This window comes from Herpailurus yagouaroundi, unplaced genomic scaffold, assembly GCF_014898765.1.
Source record: "Herpailurus yagouaroundi ecotype Mexico unplaced genomic scaffold, PumYag 77, whole genome shotgun sequence".
Taxonomy (NCBI): Eukaryota; Metazoa; Chordata; class Mammalia; order Carnivora; family Felidae; genus Herpailurus; species Herpailurus yagouaroundi.
The window spans coordinates 22,090,070-22,111,098 of record NW_024412388.1 but is presented as its reverse complement, the minus strand read 5'-3'; the positions used below and the strand labels follow the sequence as shown (position 1 = coordinate 22,111,098).

Sequence of the window (21,029 nt, the reverse complement as noted above, 5' to 3'; positions counted from 1 at the left end):
AGCCTGCTTGGGATTCTCTCTCTCCCTCTCTCTCTCTCTCGTGCACGCACACGCTCTCTCTCTCTCTCTCTTTCAAAATAAACAGAAAAAAAGAGTACAAGGTTTCCTTTTGGGGTGATGAAAGTGCTCGAAAACTTACTGTGGTGATGGATGCACCCCTCTGAATATACTATAAACCACTGGACTGTGTACTCTAATGAGTGAATTTATGAGATGTGAATTAAATCTCAATAAACCTGTTCCCAAATTTTTAAAAGTCAATTTCAAAAGGTTATATGCTATATGATTTCATGATTTATGTAACATTTTTGAAATGGCAAATTTTTTTTTCAGTTTATTTTGAGAGACAGAGAATGCCAGCATGGGAGGGACAGAAAGAGAGGGAGAGAGAATCCCAAGCAGGCCCCACACAGCACAGCGCTGGACGAGGTACTCGATCCCACAAGTCATGAGATCATGACCTGGCTGAAATCAAGAGTTGGACGCTTAACCCACTGAGCCATCCAGGTGCTCCTGAAATGGCAAAATTTTAGAAATGATGGACAGATTAGTGTTTTCCGGGGGCTGGGGTTGGAGGAAGGGAGGCAGGTGAGTATAGATAAAAAGGGCCATACAAACTGACTGAACCATCCAACATCTTGACTGTGGTGATAAGCATACAAGCCTGTACATGTGATAAACTGTATAGCACTAAATACATGCACACACACAAACAGGGACAAGGGAAACTGGGCAAGTCTGAGTAAGATCTGTGGATTACATAAATGTCAATACCCTGAATGTGATATTATCCTACAGGTCTGCAAAATGTTACCTTTTCAGGAAACAGGGTAAAGTGCATCGGGAATCTCTGTAGCTTTTCTTTTCTTCTTTTTTTTTTTTTTTTAAGTAATCTCTATACCCGATATGCGGCTCAAACTCACAACCTGGAGATCATGTACCGACTGAGCCAGCCAGGCACGCTGGCAGTTTTTCTTACAGCTGCATATGAATCTACAATTATCTCAATAAAACTTCCAATTATAATATACTGCAATCTGTCCTGTTCTATTCTCAATTTCTCTTCAGATTAAACAATGTCCTCCGGTGCATGAGTGCCACAGCTCCTAACAGCTGCTTATACCCTTTTTAAGGAGAAAGAGCAGACCTCAGGTTCAGATGCCCCCACAAGAGACTCTAGCTGAAATTTAATAACGCACTTTTTTTTTTTTTCAGTTGTTTATCTAGATGATATGATGTGGAATTAAGAACACAAATTCTGGAGCCCGCCAGTCAGGGATCCCAATGCCAGCTCTGCCACTCACTAGCCAGTCACTTAACATCTCTGTACTTCAGACACCTCATCTGTAGAATGGGTTTGACAAGAGTACCTAGATCAGTGTTGTGAGTTTTAAATCACTGTGCGTGTGTGTGCGTCTGACTGTGTGTGTGTGTCTGACTGTGTGTGTGTGTGTGTGTGTGTGTGTGTGTGTGTGTGTGTTCATAGACATACGTATAGCGTCAGGCACAAACTCTTAGCTATCATTATCTTTACCAAAACAAGGACTAGGGGGAAATAACCTTTTAGAAAGTTTTAGAAGCACAGGTGCTGACCATATTACCTCTCAGAATGTATCCCCTTGGTCCCTCCCACGATAGCCCTGAGCCCATACCCGGGTGTCCGGAGGAGGGAGTTGGGCAGGGAGGCACCCACCTGCGCACTTGGTGCGGCTGATGAGGGGTGGCCCAGGGCGGCCGGTGCCGCCATCACCTGGGCGCGTGAGCAGCACACTGATCTCGTACTCCGTGTCGGGGTCAAGGTGCCACAGCTTGTAGGTCTGCAGGCTGACGGCGTGCACCTCCGCCCATGGGCCGCGGGACATGCGGTACTCAATCTCCTTGCGCACGATCGGCCCGTCGCCAATGATGGAGTTGGTGTTGAGCTGGATGATGAGGTAGGTGGGACCCGCGCGCAGCAGCTGCGGCGGCGCGATGGGGGTGGGGGGCTCTGCGAGGACGTGAGGAAGAGGTGGAGCCGAACGATGCGCTGTGAGACCCTGCCCTCAACTCGGGATCCCAGCACACCCAAGTCCCCAGTGACCCTCCCTGTCTTCCCAGGGGCCCTGATCAAACGCCCAGACCCTCGACTAGACTTCCTCGCTCGTGCCCACTAAATCCCCAGGCCTTAAGGGGTGTCCGCTCCAAAGGCTGTCCCCGCCCTTATCCTTAAGCCTACACCCTGTCCCTCACTCCCCTCTGAATCCCCAAAGACTAGCGTTCAGGAGCTGACCGCACCCCGGTCGGTCGGATCAACCCCGGATCCCCACAGCCTGACCCACCTGAGTGGCTCACGTCTGGCCTGGCTCTCCCCGTCTGCCTGCTTCTCAGTCACACCCCGCCCCCTGGAGCGGACCTCCTCCCTGGAGAGAAACTGCCCCCCCTCGACAGACCCGACTCCCAGTCTTCCCCCCACGGCCCCACCTTTCTACAGGCCACGCCCCTAGACCAGACCCCGCCCCCTCGCCTGGCCCCGCCCTTCAGATGGTGCAGGTCCCACCCCCAACCCCACCCCGGGAGAGCGCCCGCACGCGCTGACCCTTGACGATGAGCTCTGCGAAGTTCGAGACGCCCGCGCCGCGCGGGGCCTGGGACACGCAACGATACAGGTCCTGCTCCGAGCGGCTCACGGAGGCCAGCAGGAAGGTCGCCAGGAAGCGCCGGTGGCTGATGTGCCGCACGCTGGCCGCGGGCACCAGCGCCCCGCTCTGCCGCTGCGCAGGGGTAAGGTCGACAATGTCAGGAGCGCTGGGGAGGGAGGGTCCCAATCTCGCTCTGACCCGGGCGAGGGGAGTAGTACATGTCCTGGCCCCATTTAGCCGTCCCTAGTACACAGGGGACTTATGGGGTTCCTGGAATCAGCTCCATCACAGGAAGGCGCGGGATGAGAAGCTGATTAAGGGAACATGGTCTCTACCTCCGATGGAGAGTGGTTGGGGGATCCTGGAGTCACCCTCTATCCTGGGGGTATAAGAGGACCCAAGAGGGCAGAGCAGAGCCTAGGTGAGAGCAGGGATGCATGAGTATGGGTGCTGGAAAAGGAAGGAACGACTCCACACCCCGCAAGGGACCCAGGTCCCAGGAGAAGTTTCCCCCCACCCTGGCTAAGGTCCCTGCACCCCCTCACCTGCAGGAGAAAGCGCTCTGCCTCTGCTGCTCTGCCCGCTGCCATGCACTGGAAGGAGGCGTTCTGGCCAGCGTTGACCTCCACATCGCCCAGTCGGGAGAAGTGCGGGGCCTTCGCTGCGGGAATAGAGCCACAGAGTGAGCTGGGCCGATGCCCGCCACAGTCAGGAGCCGTGGCCACCCGCACCCCTCACCCTGCACCCCAGTGGGCTGGGACTCACCGCAGGGGTAGCTGAGAAGCAGGATGTCATCTAGGCCCATGTAGCCCCTGCGGTCTGGGGAGATGAGGGCCTCAAACAGCACCTGGGGGAGGCGGGAGGTTCCCTGTCATATCCCTCCAGCCCTACCTGGGGAGGTGCCCACAAGAGACCCCTTTTAGCTCTGCTCCGGTCCCATGCTCCTCAACCAGCAGAGGTCAGCCCAACTCACAACGGCCTTCCCTACCAAGCCAGCTAGTTGTGGGAAGGTGTGTCAGCAGCCAGAGCTAACAGGGTCAAGGCCAGAGGTTCTCTCCCAGTTCTGGACAGTTACCTTCAAGCAGGAAAACTTTTCCCAGCAGACAGGGTTTCCAGGTCAGCACTGTTCCAACTCACCCTTGACCCCAGCCACAGACCATTTCTGTTGACAATGATCTCTGATGCTGAACCCAAACCACAGCAGCACTGAATAGCCTGATGCTGACCACAGACTGACCCCTGACCTTGACCACATATTGACTCCTGATGCTGGACACAGACTAATTCCAACCTCGGTCACTTGCTTACTCTGACCTCGGGCTGACACCTCTCTACCCGCTCCCCTAAGCACAGGCTGACCACAGACCAAACCCGGCCTACCTGATATTCATTGGGCCAGAAGGTGCTGACAGCCAGCTCAGCCTGGTGCCACTGACGACCATGCGATCCAGTCATATTCCAGACGGCACTGCCCAGGGGACCCCCATTGACACGCACGTAGATGCCCAAGGTGCCCGGGCTGTGCCCATCCCGGCTGTACAGAAAGTAGCTGAACTGCACACAGTGGGTATCATTCTCACTCAGGCTCTGGAAGATGACATGGGCCCGTTGGCCTGGGGCATGCTGGGAAGCATTGACCATCAAGTAGGAGCCTAGAAAGGGAAGAGGCAGGAGCTGAGGAGGCTTGGGGAGGACCAAAGTCAGGTGGGCAAAGGAGGGGGACAGAAACAAAGGAGTTCAGGCATTTGGACCCACTAGGAATCAAGGGTTTTGAGTTCTGGTCCCAGCTCTGACCCGCTACGCTGAGTCCCTTCACCTCCCTGCATCTGTTTCCCAGAGGAGAGAGCAAAAAACACACAAAACTGACTCTCTCCAAACCCTTTATGGTCCCTCACCACCTACGATCACAGACAGTCCAAGCTCATGCTGATCTACAACTTTCCCCATGTGCTGAGCTGCCCTTGGAGGCAGGGACTAACTAACTGGGTCATTCATCTAGGAGTCAAGAGTCTGGCACATGACAGGCCTTCAAAGGCTACCTTTTCTGAAGTCTTCCCTCCCTGTCCCTCTATAGGCTTCTCTCCTGGCCCTTGGATCATTAATAAAGTGTCTGTCTCCCCACCAGCCTGTGATGCCTCGGAGGCTCCACTGTGTCTCCAGCATAGGGCTGAACCCAAGCTGAATGAGTGTGTAGAACAGAGATTGAATAAAAGGACTCTAACTTCCCTTCCAGCCCCCACCCTGGGTCTAAACGCCTGGGATACAAATCTCTTCCAACCTGGAGAAAGGCAGCAATCTCCTTCTCCAGATCTGGGCTGTGTACTGGCAGGTGGTGGAGGGGGCCTGGCAGGGTAGGAGGGACTGGACTCCTTCGGGATCCAGCTAGGGGATTATGGCTTCCCTTTTGTGGGGAGAAGGCCCCAGCAGCTGCCAAGGGGGTGCCCACAGCCACCCAGCACCGCCTCCTCCCGGGCTTGGCTGCCAGCCAAAACAAGCTCATTCAGATCCCAAACCACGAGGCTCCCTGCTCTGGGAGGGCTCCCCAGGGACTCCACTGGAGGGGATCTCATTCATCTCTGCAAGCCAGGGGCCTGTGAAGGCGGCTCCTGGATCAGTCCCGGTGGGATAGTAAACAGAACTCCCAAGTCCCCGTCCGCACCCAGAAACGGGCACATCCTGGCCCCCAACAGTGCCTCTTGGCCCACTCCTCTGCCCCTCTCTCTCCTCTCTTCTTCCCTAGTTTTTCCCCACTCTGCATCCCTCTCCTTCTTCATTTCCTCCCTTCATTCCTGTGGCTCTTCCTTCCCTGTCTCTGAATCTCCCTCCTTCCTTCTCCCTCCACCCCCAACTCCCTTCCCTAGAATGTGTGCCCTGAGAGGGCAGAGACGGTGGCCCTCTCGCTGACCACTGCGGCCTCAGGATCCAGCACAAGGCCCACGCGAAATGCTAAATGTCTCTCTCCCCTTTCTCACTGGGCATGTCCCTACGGGTGTGAGAGAGAGAGGCAGAGCCCACACTGGGTCCCTGCCGTGGTGGGCACCTTGACAGATCACAGTCACACAGGTCAGGCTCTGATACCCACTAGCACAGGGGTCAAACCAAGAGCTGAGAGCCGTTCCTGCAAAGGAGAGAGGAATGCCCCAGGGAGGGTGCTGTGTGAGCAAAGGCACAGAAAGGGGAGGCAGGGAGGCCTCCAGGGGGCAAGGTGAGCAGGAGGAGACGGGGCTGAACAGCCGCCCATGCCAGGTTGCGGAAGGCCTCTCTGGCGGCTTCAAGTCCTGGCCTCACCACTGAGACCCTTTGCTGCACCTACCCGAACTCTCGAGAGCCAGTGCAATTGCAGCCATGTTGTGAGTGGAGTAGCAAAGGGCCTGGTCCGCTACTATGACAGGGTGAAGGGGAGGGGGGTCCTTAGGCTGTCTACTTCTGGAGTTCCCTCAGCAAGCCCATCTCGTTCTCACCCTATGCTATGTCTTCTAACCCAGCCTTTATCACTAATAAAGTTCATAGGCTGGCCTCCACCTCTCTTATCCTGTTCTAAATTCCCAGTTACTTCTGTACGCCGTGCAGAGGGCCCCCTCAAATACCTCCAACAATAGCAACTAACCATTCACTGAACCCCTACATGCCACTCCCATGCTATACACCCTGTAGGCATTATCTAATAACCCTGTGAAATGGATTATTGTGCTCTCCACTTCACAGTTAAGAAGACGGAAGCTCGGAGACGTTAAGTGACTCGCCCAAAGTCACACAGCTGGTAAAGTGATGAGGCCAGGATTTGAAGCCCAGTCTTCATGATTCTGGAACCAGGATAGCAGGGGCCCTCATCAGAGTAGGAGGCCAGCACTACAATCCATGTAATTAGTCTCCTGACCCCCAGTCCAGTGCCCACGATGCCATAAATGCCTCATGCTGAAATGGGGCAGAGCAAGGTAGAAGCTGGGAAGGATCTGGGACTTCCAGGAAGAAGGGGGCAGAGAAAGGAAGGTCTTGTAACATCCAGCCCCCAGTGTTACTGCTCCATCAGCATCAACATCTTCAAGTCTTGGGAGACCAGGATTCAGAGGCTCCCAGGGAGGAGAGGGCCTCCCTGGCGGTGGAAGACTTAGGACAACCTGATGGGAGCCAAGCTGCAGGGGGAGTAATGGGAAGTGGGTTTTAACTTAGCACCTATAAGGGTCTTTGATTGCTTGAACCTGCACCCATCTTACAGGCAAAACTACCCGATACACACAATTGAACAGCATGCACAGAGCGCCACATGCACGGTCCTACGTATGTCCTTACAGATGCAAAAGCAAACGAGGCCCAGAGAGGTTAAGGAATGTGCCCACGGTCGCACAGCGGGTGGCTAGAACTAGAAGGAGACCAGGGGGAATGGGAGTTGAGAGTAGGCTCACCGTGTGGCAGGTCTGCAGGAGCCCGGGTACCAGGGTGGATCTGCACTTGGTCCCACTGGAAGTCGTCGTACTGGGCCTGGCTGTACTCGCAGGGCACTGCTGGGTCGCTCGCCTCTTCGAAGGTGCAGCCGGCTGTGAGGGCAGGGCCTGGTTAGCCCTGGCTAGGGCACCACTGCTGGCCAGGAAGGCTCCTGGGGCCCCCCTCCAGGTGCCCCTCACTGCCCTGCCCACCCAGGCCCACCCTCCTCCCCTCCCTCTCCTAGGCCTCCCCTCACTGCTCCCTCCTCCAACCCTTTCCCTCTTTTCACTGTCACCACCCAATACTGGGACGTCCCCACACTGCCCACTCCCAGGACCACACACTGCACAACCACCCACCAAAGATCCTCCTCAGGGAAAACTAGTTAACATTATCACTACAACATTAGAGCCTCACAGCTCATGAGGTCAGGTCTAGAATTATCCCCATTTTACAGATGAGGAAACTAAGGCCTTCCTTAAGGCCACACAGCCAGGTAGTAACAGAGCTGGGGTCTGAACGGAGATCTCCTCTCCTAACTCCTACTCAGTGTCCCACTCCCCGGGCGGCCCCCCCCCCCCCATCTTCACGTAAAGGACAGACAGTGGGTCCCAGGACTGGCGGGCTCAGGAATGCACTAAGCCAGCCCTGATGGTATCTCCTTAAAAATAACAATGGCCACTGATCATCTCAGGCAAGCCCGGTGCAGCGCTAACGGCTCTCAGGGTGGCATCTCATTTAGGCCTCGCCTCCTGAGACCGGGACCCCTATTGTTCCTGCTTGACAGGTGAGTTTAGGGGATTCGGTCATTGCCCAGTCGCCCCGCTCCGGTCTCTGCCTGCAGGCCTGGGACACGCGAAGTCACAGTCATGTGTGGACGGGGCACGCGGATGACTAGAGAAGCAAGTTCCCGTGATTCGGACCCAATATTTACAGTTTGCACGAGGAGAAGAGGAAGGAGGGAAGAAGGTGGGGTAGAAACAGATGTGAGTCCTTTGCCTGGTAATGAGGTCCACGTATCTTAGTAGCTCATCGGAGCCCTGAGCCGGGCACCGAATAAATGTGAGAACCCCACCAGTTGGAGAAGTTAACGGCAAACTGGTTCCTGCAGTCACTCCCAGAGCTGGGTGCTTGCGGCCCCGTCACAGGCCGTCCAAGGCATTGGGGAGCCAGGAAAATGCGTGGGCAAGTGGTGAGGCCAGACCCTGTGTGGGTTATGTACCAGCCGCTGGTACTTCTCCCCACCTGACGGATGAGGTGACCGAGGCCCCGGGGGATGAAGGGCTCCATCCACAGTACAACACGGTGGTTATGTGTGTGGGCTTTGCCATGAGACAGACGTGGGATTGAATCTTGACTCTGTAATTTGTCAAGCTGTGTGACCATGGGCAAGTCACTTCTTTCTGAGCCTCAGTTTCCGCATCTGCGTGTGCGGTTGTTGAGGATGCAATGCGGGAGTCCACTGACCACGACGCCTAGCGCGTGCAAGCGCTCGGGAAATGGTGGCCCTTCACGGGTGCCACTTGAGCCTACACGAGCAACAGACAGAAGCGGGACTTGAACCCGCGGCAGTCAGATACCAGAGCCCACGTGTCCTTTACTATGAGAAGGAGCACAGCCGGGTTCTTGCCAGGCTCAAGAAGAGGAAGGAAGAGAAACTAGGGGGTGAGGGCCATGTGCCAGGCACGGCGGGCATCTGCCCCACAGGAGTGACTCCACTCTCGGGGGCTCTGCTGTTTCACCTGCTGCAGGGGACTTCTCTAGGTTGGCACACAGATCACGTGCAGTAGCATTTGGAAACATGCCCGGCAGAGCTGGGCACAAAGGGGGCTCGCCCTTGTTGGGGGTCTCCCGTTCCTCTTCTTGCACCCCATCGGGGTGTAAAACAATGAGATGTGGGCATGAGGCTGGCACTGAGTGGAGGGGTCTCCAGAGCTAGTGCAGGACCCTTCCAAATGCTCTTTGCCTCTTTGTGCGAAAAGCTCTGGTCAGCATCATGCCCTGTGGCCCGTGGGAGGTAAGTGTTAACCCAATCTGTGCTGAGAAGGCCTCAACTCTCCCTCGAGAAAATGACCCACAGCACAGCACAGAGGGAGGCCATGGACAGTAGGGTTGGTCAAAGAGGGCTTCCTGAAGGAGGGGAGAGCTGACTTCATTCAGCCTGAGCTGAGTCTACAGTCTGCTCCTGAGGTTCTTAGCCAAGGCCTCCCTAAGGCAGAGGGATGGCCAGAAAGGGAAGCCCAGGATCTAGAGCCTGGATGGAGCTCAGGCCCTTCCTATTCCTTTATAAGGCAGCTGCCCAAGGATATCTCATCCATGGCCCTGAGGCAAGCCTGGGAGTGCCAGCTCCTTGGCGCCCCCCCCCCCCCCTCCCCCCGGCCACCCCACCCCCGGCCCCGGGGGCTGGCAGGACTCCCAGACTGACCCAGGTCAGTGACCCCCCCCCCCACCCCAGACAGAACGACCTCAGCCAGAGTGACCCCAACACCATCCAGACCATCTGACTTTATCCAGAATGACCGCCAGATTGTCTGACTGACCCCAGACCAGCTAACGCCGGCCAGAGTGTCCCCTGACCTCTGCCAAATGACTCCTACGATTGGCCTCAGGCAGGGAGGTCACCCTAGCTGACCTTCCCCCTCCACAGTGTCCCCTTAGGCAGAATGACTCACTGTCCCTGGTCCCGGTCCACCCCCCCCCCCCACGCGGTGCCTCTGGGGCCAGGCCAATTCCAACAATGGCACTTAGAGGATAACATCTCTGGGTCCAGGCTCCTCAATGAGAGCCACATCCTCACATTCTCCCAGGCTCCCCCTGGGGTGGGAACAATCAGGCCTCCCAGGTCCTAAGGAAAAACCTATCACCTCCAGTCTGGATGGTTCAAGGGCCCCAGAGCTAAGTCCCAGCTGCTGCTAGAGAAAGATCCAACTTCGGCTGGAGGCCACTGGCCTGGGGTGGGGTGGGGGGGAGAAAAACTAGATCAGACTTTGGGTTCAGAGCAAGAATGGTAGCAGGGAATCCCTCTTGACTCCATCAACACAGACAGTGGCCGCAGACGTGCACACACACACGAACACCACCGTGAGGGGACTGCCACGTTCCGCCATGGCCACCTACACCCATGAAACTTCATAGGAATTCATAAGGAGGTACTATTATTATTCCTGCTTTACAGATGGAAACTGAGACTCAGAGAGATGAGGTGGCCATTCTAAGGCCACATTCTAAGTCCCAGAAGCTAGGATTTAAGCCACTTACTTATTCAAGGAGACTAGGTCCAGACAAAATAAGGCCCTGGTACTCCGCTGGCCACATGTGTTAATTCGGTTCCATTCACAGGAAATTTGCTCACTGACAGTATAAAGCAGGTCTCAGCCTGACACTAGTAGAGGCATAAGGATAATTAAGATCCTGCCCTGGCTTCAGGGACCTCCCAGTCTGAGTGGGGCTGACGTAATAAGACAAAGCAGAGGAGGGCCAAGGCCACGAAGGGGATCCGGGGGAAAGATTTTCTGGAGGTGGGTGCATCTGAGCAGAGCGTGGAAAGATGGGTGTCATTCTGGCCAGTAGAGATGGTGGGTAGATGGGCCTCTGAGGCGAAGGAGGGCAGGGAGTAAACACACAGTCCAGAGCATAAAGGGGAGCACAGACTGGCCAAAGCGATGGGAGAGGAGGCTGGAAAAAGGAAGACTGAGGCCAGATCAGGGAGGCAGGGCCTTAGGCGTCTGGGCAAGAAGTTGGAGTTGGGAAGCCGGAATAGGTGTTTGAGCAGGCTTCAGATGAGACAGTGACAAATCCTCTAAACCAGGAGGGTGGGTGGGTTCTCCGGAGGGCACCACAAAATCAGGAGGGACAAGCCACAGTCAGATGTCAGGAACTGAGGTCCCCATCCTAGATGCAAACAGCACATACTCTAGTCACACCCAGAGAGATACACAACACACACACACACACACACACACACACACACACACACACAGCCCCACACTCCCCCCTCCTCATGCCTAGTGCAAGCCTCGGGGACCCAGTCTCAGCCAGGCTGGGGTAGGGAGAAAACCAGACGCCACAAGGGGGAACCCATCTCTGCCCTGGCCTCCCAGAGAGGGTGGGCTAAATCAACCCAGGACCCCCACCGGTTCCCCCAGCCTCAGCTCAAACTGGCCCAGCTACATTCCTCAGCTAATCTCCCCAATCTGGCAGGCGGTTGCCTCAGCAACCGTCAGCCACAATTTGGGAAGGCAGGAGGATGGCTTATCCACATCCGGCTGGGCTATGGATGGGGCGATGGAAGGGGCAACACAACCTCTGCAGGAAGTCAGGGTGTGGGAAGGGGGTCTCCCCCGGCATGAGGGCCTCCTCGTCTCCGTTTGCATGTGTCTCCATATGCAGACGTGTGTGTGTGTGTGTGTGTGTGTGTGTGTGTGTGTGTGTGTGGCTGTGAGAGTGACAGCCTGGTACCGACTTGTGAGCACGCAGCTGGGAGGCAGGAGACCTGGATCTAATAGCTGCTGAGCGTCTAATTCCCTGTGTGACCTGTGGCAGGTGACTTGCCCCCTCTGAACCTCGGCTTCCTCACTTACAAAATGAGAATGGGGACCCAGGTGACCTCTAAGGCCACATCGACCTCTAGAATGCTGGTCTCATTTGTGTGAGTATGCCCATGAGCAAGAATAATTTGAGGGCAGAGAGAGACTGTGGGGCAGAGGTATGTGAGCGAGGGTAAGCATGAGTCTCCCAAGTGTGGGTCCCCCAGGCGGCATGCTGTGAAGGTGTGGGTGTGTGGGTGTACATTCGCGTGCGGAGATCTATGACCACACTCGGGGATAAGCATGGACCTACAGAGGAGATGAATATATGTGGTGGGGTAGAGGGGAGTTGTGCACCTGTGTGCATGTGTGTGTGCATGTGTGAGCACCAGACTTTTCTCCCCACCAGACAGGGAGTGGTGCTCTGTGCCAACTGCGGCTGCCAGCCACAGTATTTTCTGAAGGACCCTAGGTAAATAGAGTTTGTTTGCCATGAGATTTTTGTTCTCTGATTTGTCAATAGAGCATTCAGTTCCCAAGGGTGGCCCCAGGAGAAACAGAACCTCCCCCAACAGACTATAAGTTTAGGGGCTGGGATCATACCCAACCACAGGCATAGCCCCAACCCTGGCCTGGGGAAACCAGATACATCCCCAATAACAGCACTGTTCTATTTCACCATCCGAAGCCACATCTCTATTTTAGGTAGCCTAACCCAACCCTGCGACCGACACTGGCCTCACCCCTGGACATTCTTGCCCAACCTGGCCCTGTCCTATGTTCTCCACCCCAACTACAGCTCCATGTCAGGCCCATCTAACCACCCCCCCTCCTCCTTCCCTAGGGTCAGAGACTGTCTCTTACACCTTCGAACCCCACCCCCCGAAGTCCTGTGTATAGCAGATGGCCAACAGTGGCTGGACTTATTGACCCCATGATCCCAACTAGTCTCACCCCAACCAACCCCGCCCAGGCTCAAGGACCATGACTTCATCTCAGAGACCCAGTCCAGCCCATTTCACTGCTTTACCTGCCCAGATCAACACACCCAGACTTCAGCCCGGGGTTCCCTGGAGCTGTTCTTCAGAGCCCTGAATAACTGATGAGTAATTAATTAAGGGCAGGGGTGACTACCTTCTAATCACCCAGGATTCAGCATGGCTGGAACTAGGAAGATCACCCTAGGCAGGACCACAGAGAGAAAAGACTGAGCTGGTACCCCACCCCCCCACAGGAGCCAACACAGACCCCAGCAAGGCCAACATCCTTCCACTTCCACTGAGGATAGAAGGAAGCCAACTAGACCAGGGAAACTTACGCCAGAAGCACTCCCCATCTCCCGGACCAATATGCACCACAAATCCTGAGGAGAACGGTAAGGCTGCCATGTTGGCGCTCTAAGGGGAAGGCCCAGGGCTTGGCCCAACTCCAGACAGAGGCCAAGGGCTGAATGAGGGGCTGTGCTATGCAGGGGGATGGGGGGCAAAGAGTACACAGACCCCCCCCCCCCCCCGCCGTGTGGACACTCTGTGTCACATAAAACACAGTGCAGCAGAGCAGGGAGGCAGAGGGCCATGCACAAACCCGTGCCGTGTAAAAATCTGTACTTTATAAAGGTCCGTGGAGACAGAGGGCTATGGAGTGCCACAGTGTGATGTGTTGAGAGCTCAATGCAGCAGCTCCACACTGTACAGAGGCAGAATACAGTTACACAACACGGGGGAGCAGAGCCCACGGTGTGCATAGACCCCAGTACTGACACCCGGCACAGCGTGGCAGAGCTGGCCAGGGCCACGATGCAGCGTAGAGGTGCCACAGCCCATCGCGGGCATGACCCAGGACTGCACGGAGGCCCGGCACACCAGCGCAGCACCTCTAGGAGTACCCTGGGCTGGCGCTCGGTGCTACACGACAGGGGCACGGAGGAATGCCAAGGTGCCGAGTTCAAGCCTTACTGGTTCAGGGGGCACCTGGGTGGCTCGGTCGGTTAAGCATCCGACTTCGGCTCAGGTCATGATCTCTCGGTTCAGGAGCTCAAGTGCCGCATAGGGCTCCGGGCTCACAGCTTGGAGCCTGGAGCCTGCTTGGGATTCTGTGTCTCCCTCTCTCTCTCTGCCCCTCCCCTGCTTGCACCCTGTCTCTGTCTCTCTCTCTCAAAAATAAACACTGGAGCACCTGGATGGCTCAGTCGGTTAAGCGTCCGACGTCAGCTCAGGTCATGATCTCCCGGTTCGTGAGTTCGAGCCCCGTGTCGGGCTCTGTGCTGATAGCTCAGAGCCTGGAGCCTGCTTCGGATTCTGTGTCTCCTCCTCTCTCTGCCCCTCCCCTGCTCATGCTCTGTCTCTCAATAATAATAAATAAGCATTAAACAATTTATTTTTTTTTAACGTTTTATTTATTTTTGAGACAGAGAGAGACAGAGCATGAACGGGGGAGGGACAGAGAGAGAGGGAGACACAGAATCGGAAGCAGGCTCCAAGCTCTGAGCCATCAGCCCAGAGCCCGATGCGGGGCTCGAACTCACGGACCGCGAGATCATGACCCGAGCTGAAGTCGGACACTTAACCGACTGAGCCACCCAGGCGCCCCTAAACAATTTTTTTTAATAAAATAAAATAAATAAACATTAAAAAAAAAAAACTTAAAAAAAAAGAAAGCTTTACTGGTCCTTCTCCCTCTCCAGACACTAGCACGGGGCCAGGTACATAGCTGGTGCTCCATGACTTCTCGCTGAAAGCATGTGTCCAGCGTCAGTATGCACAACAGTACAGAGACACGGGGATGCGGAGGGTGTGGTGGCGCGCAGAAGGAACTGCCGGGCACGCAAGCCCAATCCGGAATACAAGCCAGACGTAGTCCTGAGGAGCGGGATAGGGGTAGACTCAAGGGCAGGGGTGGAAAGAGGCGCAAAAACGGAGTGCCGTGAAGATGCTGTGCGGAACAGTGAACTCAACGCAAGGATCCTGGGGTCCTGAAATCCGGCAGAGTTCACACGACTTAACAGCGAGCACCTGTAGTGCAGGCAGAGGCTCAGGGCTGTAACCCTGTGCAGTATGCGGGGTCCTGGGCAAAGGTGCTAACCCGCAAAAACCCAAGCCGGTCCCAAAGCCCAACAAAGCGGCTCCAAGCTGCAGTGTGAGTCCAGACTCCCCGAGCAGTGTGCGGGGTGGGACAGAGGCCCGCACACAGGGGGGACGCCCGAGGCAAGGATGTTGCTCAACCGGGCCTGCCCACAGAAACCTGGGGGAAAGGCCGCCAGCAGACTCCTCAGCGGTAACACCAAGAGAGGCTGGGATGCCGTGAGGGGCGGCGTTCGGGCAGCAACGGCACGGTAGGCACACATGGCCGGAAGGCACATATCCAGAGCCGCGATGTAGTGCAGTTGTTAGTGTAAGTCGAAGATGCGACACACGACCAAAGTGTTATAGAGAGGTCGTGTGTGCTGTGATGCCCTGGAGAACATGGGACGCGCCGACTCCTGGAAAACCCTGTGCCTCTAGCTCCGCCAGCCTGGGCTGTCTGAACCATGGTTTGGGGGCTGAGGCCCCGTCTGCCCTGTGGGCTTCCCTCCACCCTGCCCCCCCCCCTACGCCCACATCTTCCACCCCAGTGACTCTCCAAGGGCACAGGATGAAGCCATCGCTCTCCATGGGACAGGCAGCCAGAACTGAGCACATTGTCCAGGTATTCGTATCTGAGCAGGCCCCAGCCTGCTGGCAGGCAAACAATGAATTCAGATTCTGCTGAAAAGCCTTTGGGCAATTAAAGCATATCGCCTGGCCCCCAGCCCAGGGCAGGACAGTGTGGGGCAGGGCAGGGCAGAGACAGAGAGGGAGATCTATTGGACCGGGCTCTGGTGGCAGGATGATCCGAAAGTGGGATGAACAGCGGGGAGGATGTCAGAGAGGAGCCAGATCTAACCCCCCTGGCTGGCCACTCCCGCCCTCCCCTACCGCCAATACCTCTGGACTTCATCAGAAGCCAGGAACAAACTTTTCTGAGCACGCAGGATGCCTGCACACACACACACACACACACACACACACACACACACACACATGCTTAATAATCGTTATCACTTCCACCGTGCTTACTATGTGACAGGCCCTGTTCTAACTATATACCTACGTCGATAAAATAGATCCTCATGGCAACTCCATGCGGCGTGTTCTATTATTATCCCGATCTCACTAAACGCCCAGAAAGGTCAAGCAACTTGCCCAAGTATTACACAGTTAGTGACGGCGGGAGCTGGGATCAGAACCCAGAACCCGTGCTCTTAACCACACTCTAGGTAAAACACATACTTATGCACGTGCACGACACGTACATACACGTAAACACACGTACGTGCATTCTGAGCCACGTACCTCCACTCAGCTAAGACCCACCTATCCTTGTCCACACAGGTTTCTTTTTTTTTCTAAGTTTTATTTTTTTATTTTTTTGAGAGAGAGAGAGAGAGAGAGAGAGAGAGAGAGAGAGCAGGGAAGAGGATCAGAGACAGAGAGAGGGAGACAGAGAATCCCAAGCAGGCTCCTCACTGTCAGCACAGAGCCTGACACGGGGCTCGAACTCACAAACCATGAGATCATGACCTGAGCCGAAATCAAGGGTCAGATGCTTAACCAACTGAGCCACTCAGGTGCCTCTACACAGGTTTCTGACACCTCACAGTGGTCGCCTCTTATCCCCCAACTGTCCCATGCCCTCCTGTTCTCTCCGTCTTCCATCTGTCCCCCAACTCTCAGCTGTCCCGCTACCACCTGTTCCCTCAGCCCCAGCTGTCCCCAGCCCCCAGATACATCTTCGTGGATAGCCATCTTCCATCCCTATTGTTCCAGCTGTCACTCTGCCCTCAACTGTGATCTTGGCCATCAAATATCCCCAACCACACCCTTCCCGCAATTTCCCCAACCCAGTCCTTCCACCCAGCTTCTATACTCCACTCCACAGTCTCAGGGACCCTCTGAGTCCGCATCCCTTCTGATTCACCACTAGGTTGTGGGATCTGCACCCTGGGAATGTGCCCAAGACTTCCGGAATCAGCCAGCAACAGCCTCTTCTGGGTTGTCCACCTCGTGAGTCCTCCCCCAGCCATTCTGCAGGCAGTGGCCGCCCTGCCTGGGGCAAGCCAAGAGGGCACAGTGGCCCCCATCCATGGCTGCCCTCAGGAGCCCCAGCTCCACACTCCACCCGCTCCAAGCCTTCCCTGCACACCCAAGGGTTCACAATGCAGACACTGAGTGGGCACCAGCCACATACAAAGTCCTGGGGACAAAAAATGACAAAGACCCAGCCCAGCCCTCAGGGGGCTTCTGGCCTGGTAGGCAAAGAAGATGGAGAACAACTCAGCGTGTGGTCATACGTGCATTAAGGGAGAAATCTGAAAAACTGTGCAGAGGGATAGGGTCCGGGAAGGCTTCACTGGGGGAGTGACAGAGCTGGGCTCTGAGGCTGAGCAAGTCAGCAGGCCCCCACAAGGTGAGAAGGGCACGGAGGGCATTTCCTGCAGGAGGCACAGCTTGTGCAAAGGCAGAGGGCTGTGAAAGGGCCCGGCAGGTTCTGGGATCAGCACTGGCCTGGTGATCCTGGATCGTAAGGGGACAAGGAGAAATGTGGTCAGCGGAGGAGAGGCATAAACACGAAGCTATTCCAGAAAGCAGGGTCTGCGTCATATAGATTTGGGTTTTGTCCCCTGGACAAAGGCTGGAGACCCTTCAGCTTGGGGCAAGGGAGTGGCAGCATCCTATGTCTGCCTGCTAGAGATCATTCAGGTCACAGGCGCCGGCAGCACTGGGGAGTTGATGGCAGAATGGAGACCAAGAAGGGGGCTACTTCAACAGTCCAGCACGAAATGATGGGCTGGGAGGAAGCAAACACGAATTCAACAAAACCTTCTGCAATGGCTGCTGAGTGGTGGTTCGACCAGACCAATTCCACTCCCTGAGGTGGCCAGGCCTCACACCTCCAGGACAGCACTGTCCATAGAACTTTCTGCTCTGATAGAAATGTTCACTATCTGCACCCACCGAGCCGGTGGCCACGCAAAACGCAAGATTCTTGAGAATGTGAGATCTGCCAAGTGTGGCCGAGGGATGGGTTTTCTATTTTCGTGAATTTTAGCCACTTTAACTTTAATAACCACGTGCCAAGAAGCGGCCGCCGTATTGGAAAGTGGGGGTAGAAAACATTTCCATCACTGTCAGAAGTTCTATTGTAGGAAGTTCTCTGGAAAGTCAGCTGTAGACTGACTAACGATAAAGAAGCAGAACCACTGGAGCCTTCTCCAGAGGCTCCTGGCCTTGGGGTCTGAAGGGAGATTGGGAGGCAAGCCTCAGTCCCTGATCACAGCTGCACACAGTCACCGGGACACTCCCTACCCAACACATGCGCACCCCTTTCCTGGAGACAGACACACCTAAACGTACAGACACGCCTACGACAGGGCACCCCACACCCAGACTCACAAACACCTAGATACTCCAATGCATGGGTACCCTGTTCCTGGGCACAGACACCCCCACACGTTGACATCCAGATACTCGGGAACCCAACACTCAGACGCCCACGTACTGAGACAGCCCCCCAACCCCAACACAGAGGTAGGTGCCCCCTTCCTTGAACACCCATTAACCTGAGGACTCCCAGACACCCGGATATACCCACCTTTGGATGCAGAGACACTAGGACATCCTTAGGTTGGCACGCTCTGAGCCTCCCACACGCTGGTATTGGGATACCCACACCTAGATAGTGAGATACCACCCACCCAAAGAGGTCTGCACCCAAACTCCAGGAATCTGACACTTAGATACCAAGACCCCCTAGCAGCGGGCTCCCCAGGGATCCATATAGCTGGTCACCTCCCTATTCCAAAGTCAGATCCTGCCACACAGGGTAACCAGATGGCTAGACAGCCTGACAAGCCACACATATGTTCTGTGCCCCAGGCTACAATTATACAATCACACACACACACACACACACACACACACACACACACACACACACCTCACCCCACTCTGACTGCCCAGATGCCAGGATCACACCTGCACACACCTGGGCCAGCCTCCCACAACCCCACCTGCAGGGGTTACCACCAGGAGTAGCCCTCCTCCCTTCTCTGGAGCTCACCAACAGCCAAGACACCGGCTGTGACCCCATCTGCCCACTCCTAGATCTGGGACAGAGAACTGAGGGAGTCTCCCCCTCCTGATGCGGGGCCTGCCCTCCCTCCTCCAGAGCCGCTCAGCTCAAACTGACGGTTGGGACCCCAAGCTTCTCACCACCTGCCGAGGCCTCCGGCACAAAGGCTGAGCCTGGGGGCTGGACAGGCCCAGCCAGCTGCTGGGGGGGAGGGTGGGTTTGGAGACTGGGCTGGAAGCTGGGGGGAGGGGCTGGCAGGCAGGAGACCGCTCTCTTCAGTCTCTGCCAGGGCCTCAACCTCCCCAACTCACAGCTCCCAGAGGACTCTCTACGTGGCCTTTTCACACACAACACCATCCCCCGGCAGAATTTTCCAGATTCCTGGAGGGAAAACCTAGTTCTTTAATCTCTACTTTCAATGGAGTCAGTGCGCCCCCGTCTGGCTTCTCCAGCTCAGAACTTGACCCACTGGACCTCACTCATTCTTTCTTACAACATAGATTTATTCATTCAGCAACAGTGGGCCAGGACTTGTACCTGGCACTAAGGATTCTAAATACTAAATACCCAGTCTCCGTCCTCACAGAGCTCACAGTCTGTAAGAGACAAAGGACCAATAAACTGTAATTACAATAATTACAATGCTTTGAAACAATCGAATCAACCCCCACTCTCCCTTCCCGGGCTAGAACAGGGAGTAACCAAGGAAGGCTTCAGGGAGGAGATGATATCTAAGCTGAGACCTGAAGGAAAGGCAGGAGTTCACCAGAAGAGGTGGAATTAGAGAATTCTGGGGAGGAAGTACAGCTTAGAGGACAGAAGGGGACTGAGGGAGGAGGGGGGGCACAAGGCACCCCTAGCAACTCTAGCTAAGCCGCCCCTGCATGAAATGGCCACCTAGCTTAGCACAAGCAAGCAGGTGCCGACCCTGAGTTTTCGCTGACACTTGATCTGGGCAGGGGGCAGCCAAGGAGCTCAGCACCCCCACTCTGGCCACACTCACCACCTCCTGACGAGTCTCCTCCCCCCACCCCAGGGAGAAGGGCCAGCTGCTCAGACAAGCCTTTATTGCCCAACCTGAAACCACCGGGCAGCCTCTCCCTCATTCTTGCTGTCCACAACCCCAGCAACCAAAAGGACAAAATGAGCTAGAACACAGAGGAATAAATTATTGCCAGATTTGCATGACTGGGAGACATCACACACCCACCCTCGGTGGGGCAAGGGACTCAGGAGGCATTCAGGGAGCTGGGCTGACTTTACCTAGGTGGGGGGCAAGAGCAGATCTACCAAGTACCGTTATTATGATGCCCGGAAGGCAGATGAGGAAACAGACTCCCCAAATGGAAGTAACTTGCTCAAGGTCTCACTCCCATCCCAAACTTCAGTTCCTGACCACCCCCAACCCCCTGCTGGCAGGAGGTAAGGCACAGGAGGGTTCTTGGAATCAAGGCAAAGTGGTAGGGGGTGGGGGAGCCGGTAATATCTCTCTGGTTTGATCTCAGGGTGGGGGAGGGGTTGAGGGGGTAGAGGAAGCCAGGCCCCAGCTCGGAAGGAGCCAAAGACAAGAGCGACTGCGGAAGCCAAAAGAGCTCCGCCGGAGAGGCCCGAACTCGATCCCGGGGAGACCAGTTCTCGGAGGCCTGAGGCCAGGAGGAGTCTCCCTGGGGCCGAGGTGGCCTGGCACGTGCCTTGGCTCTGATCTCTGCTGGGGCGTCTCCCCGTTACTCAGCGCCCTGGGTACCGGGCTGGAGCCACCCAAACGGTGGCTGACAGGATGAGGCCGCGGGAAAGGGATGCCCCAGGGGACGTGTCGGGCACAACTCCGCGGGAGAGGGCCACAGTCTGGAATCCCGGGCCCCAGGGAGGGATATGGAGGCGCGCGGTGGGGGGGCGGGGGGGGGGAGGAGGGAGAGGTAGTCAGACACACGCACACAGCCGACACACCATCCACACGGTCCACAGCACACGCGGACACACACACACACAAGCCCCGGATACACACATTCAGGTACGCGAACACACACACATACACTCTCACACACACACGCCCAGAGACCCCCGCGACCGCACAGCAGTTAGAAGCACGGAGACACACGCTCACACACGTACACACACACACACACACACACACACACACACCGCGGGCCTGGCCCGCGGGGAGGCCGCACAAAGTTGCGGAGTCGACCCGGGGAGTGTCCCGAGAGACCCCGGTGTTCGCGGCGCCTCCCGCGCGCCACGGGAGGGGGCGCCGTCCCGCGGCCGAGGGCCAGGCCCTGCCCGCGCCGGGACGTCGCAGCCCCGCCCGGCCACA

General features: G+C 56.1%; 1 protein-coding gene across 3 annotated transcripts in view; it reads right to left on the bottom strand.

Moving 5' to 3' along the window:
• The window catches only part of PTPRU (protein tyrosine phosphatase receptor type U), an 82,980-nt gene that overhangs the window by 60,271 nt on the left and 1,680 nt on the right, over window positions 1–21,029 (bottom strand). For 2 of the 3 annotated variants that reach the window (XM_040467193.1, XM_040467186.1), the window contains exons 2-7: window positions 7,022–7,153; window positions 3,999–4,270; window positions 3,384–3,465; window positions 3,164–3,279; window positions 2,576–2,750; window positions 1,694–1,987 (exon numbers count right to left, since the gene is read on the bottom strand). In XM_040467193.1, the coding sequence (XP_040323127.1) occupies window positions 1,694–1,987; window positions 2,576–2,750; window positions 3,164–3,279; window positions 3,384–3,465; window positions 3,999–4,270; window positions 7,022–7,153 (1,071 nt within the window). Of the gene's footprint in view, window positions 1–1,693; window positions 1,988–2,575; window positions 2,751–3,163; window positions 3,280–3,383; window positions 3,466–3,998; window positions 4,271–7,021; window positions 7,154–18,235; window positions 18,492–21,029 lie in introns of those variants that run through there. The other variant, XM_040467197.1, reaches the window with a different exon arrangement.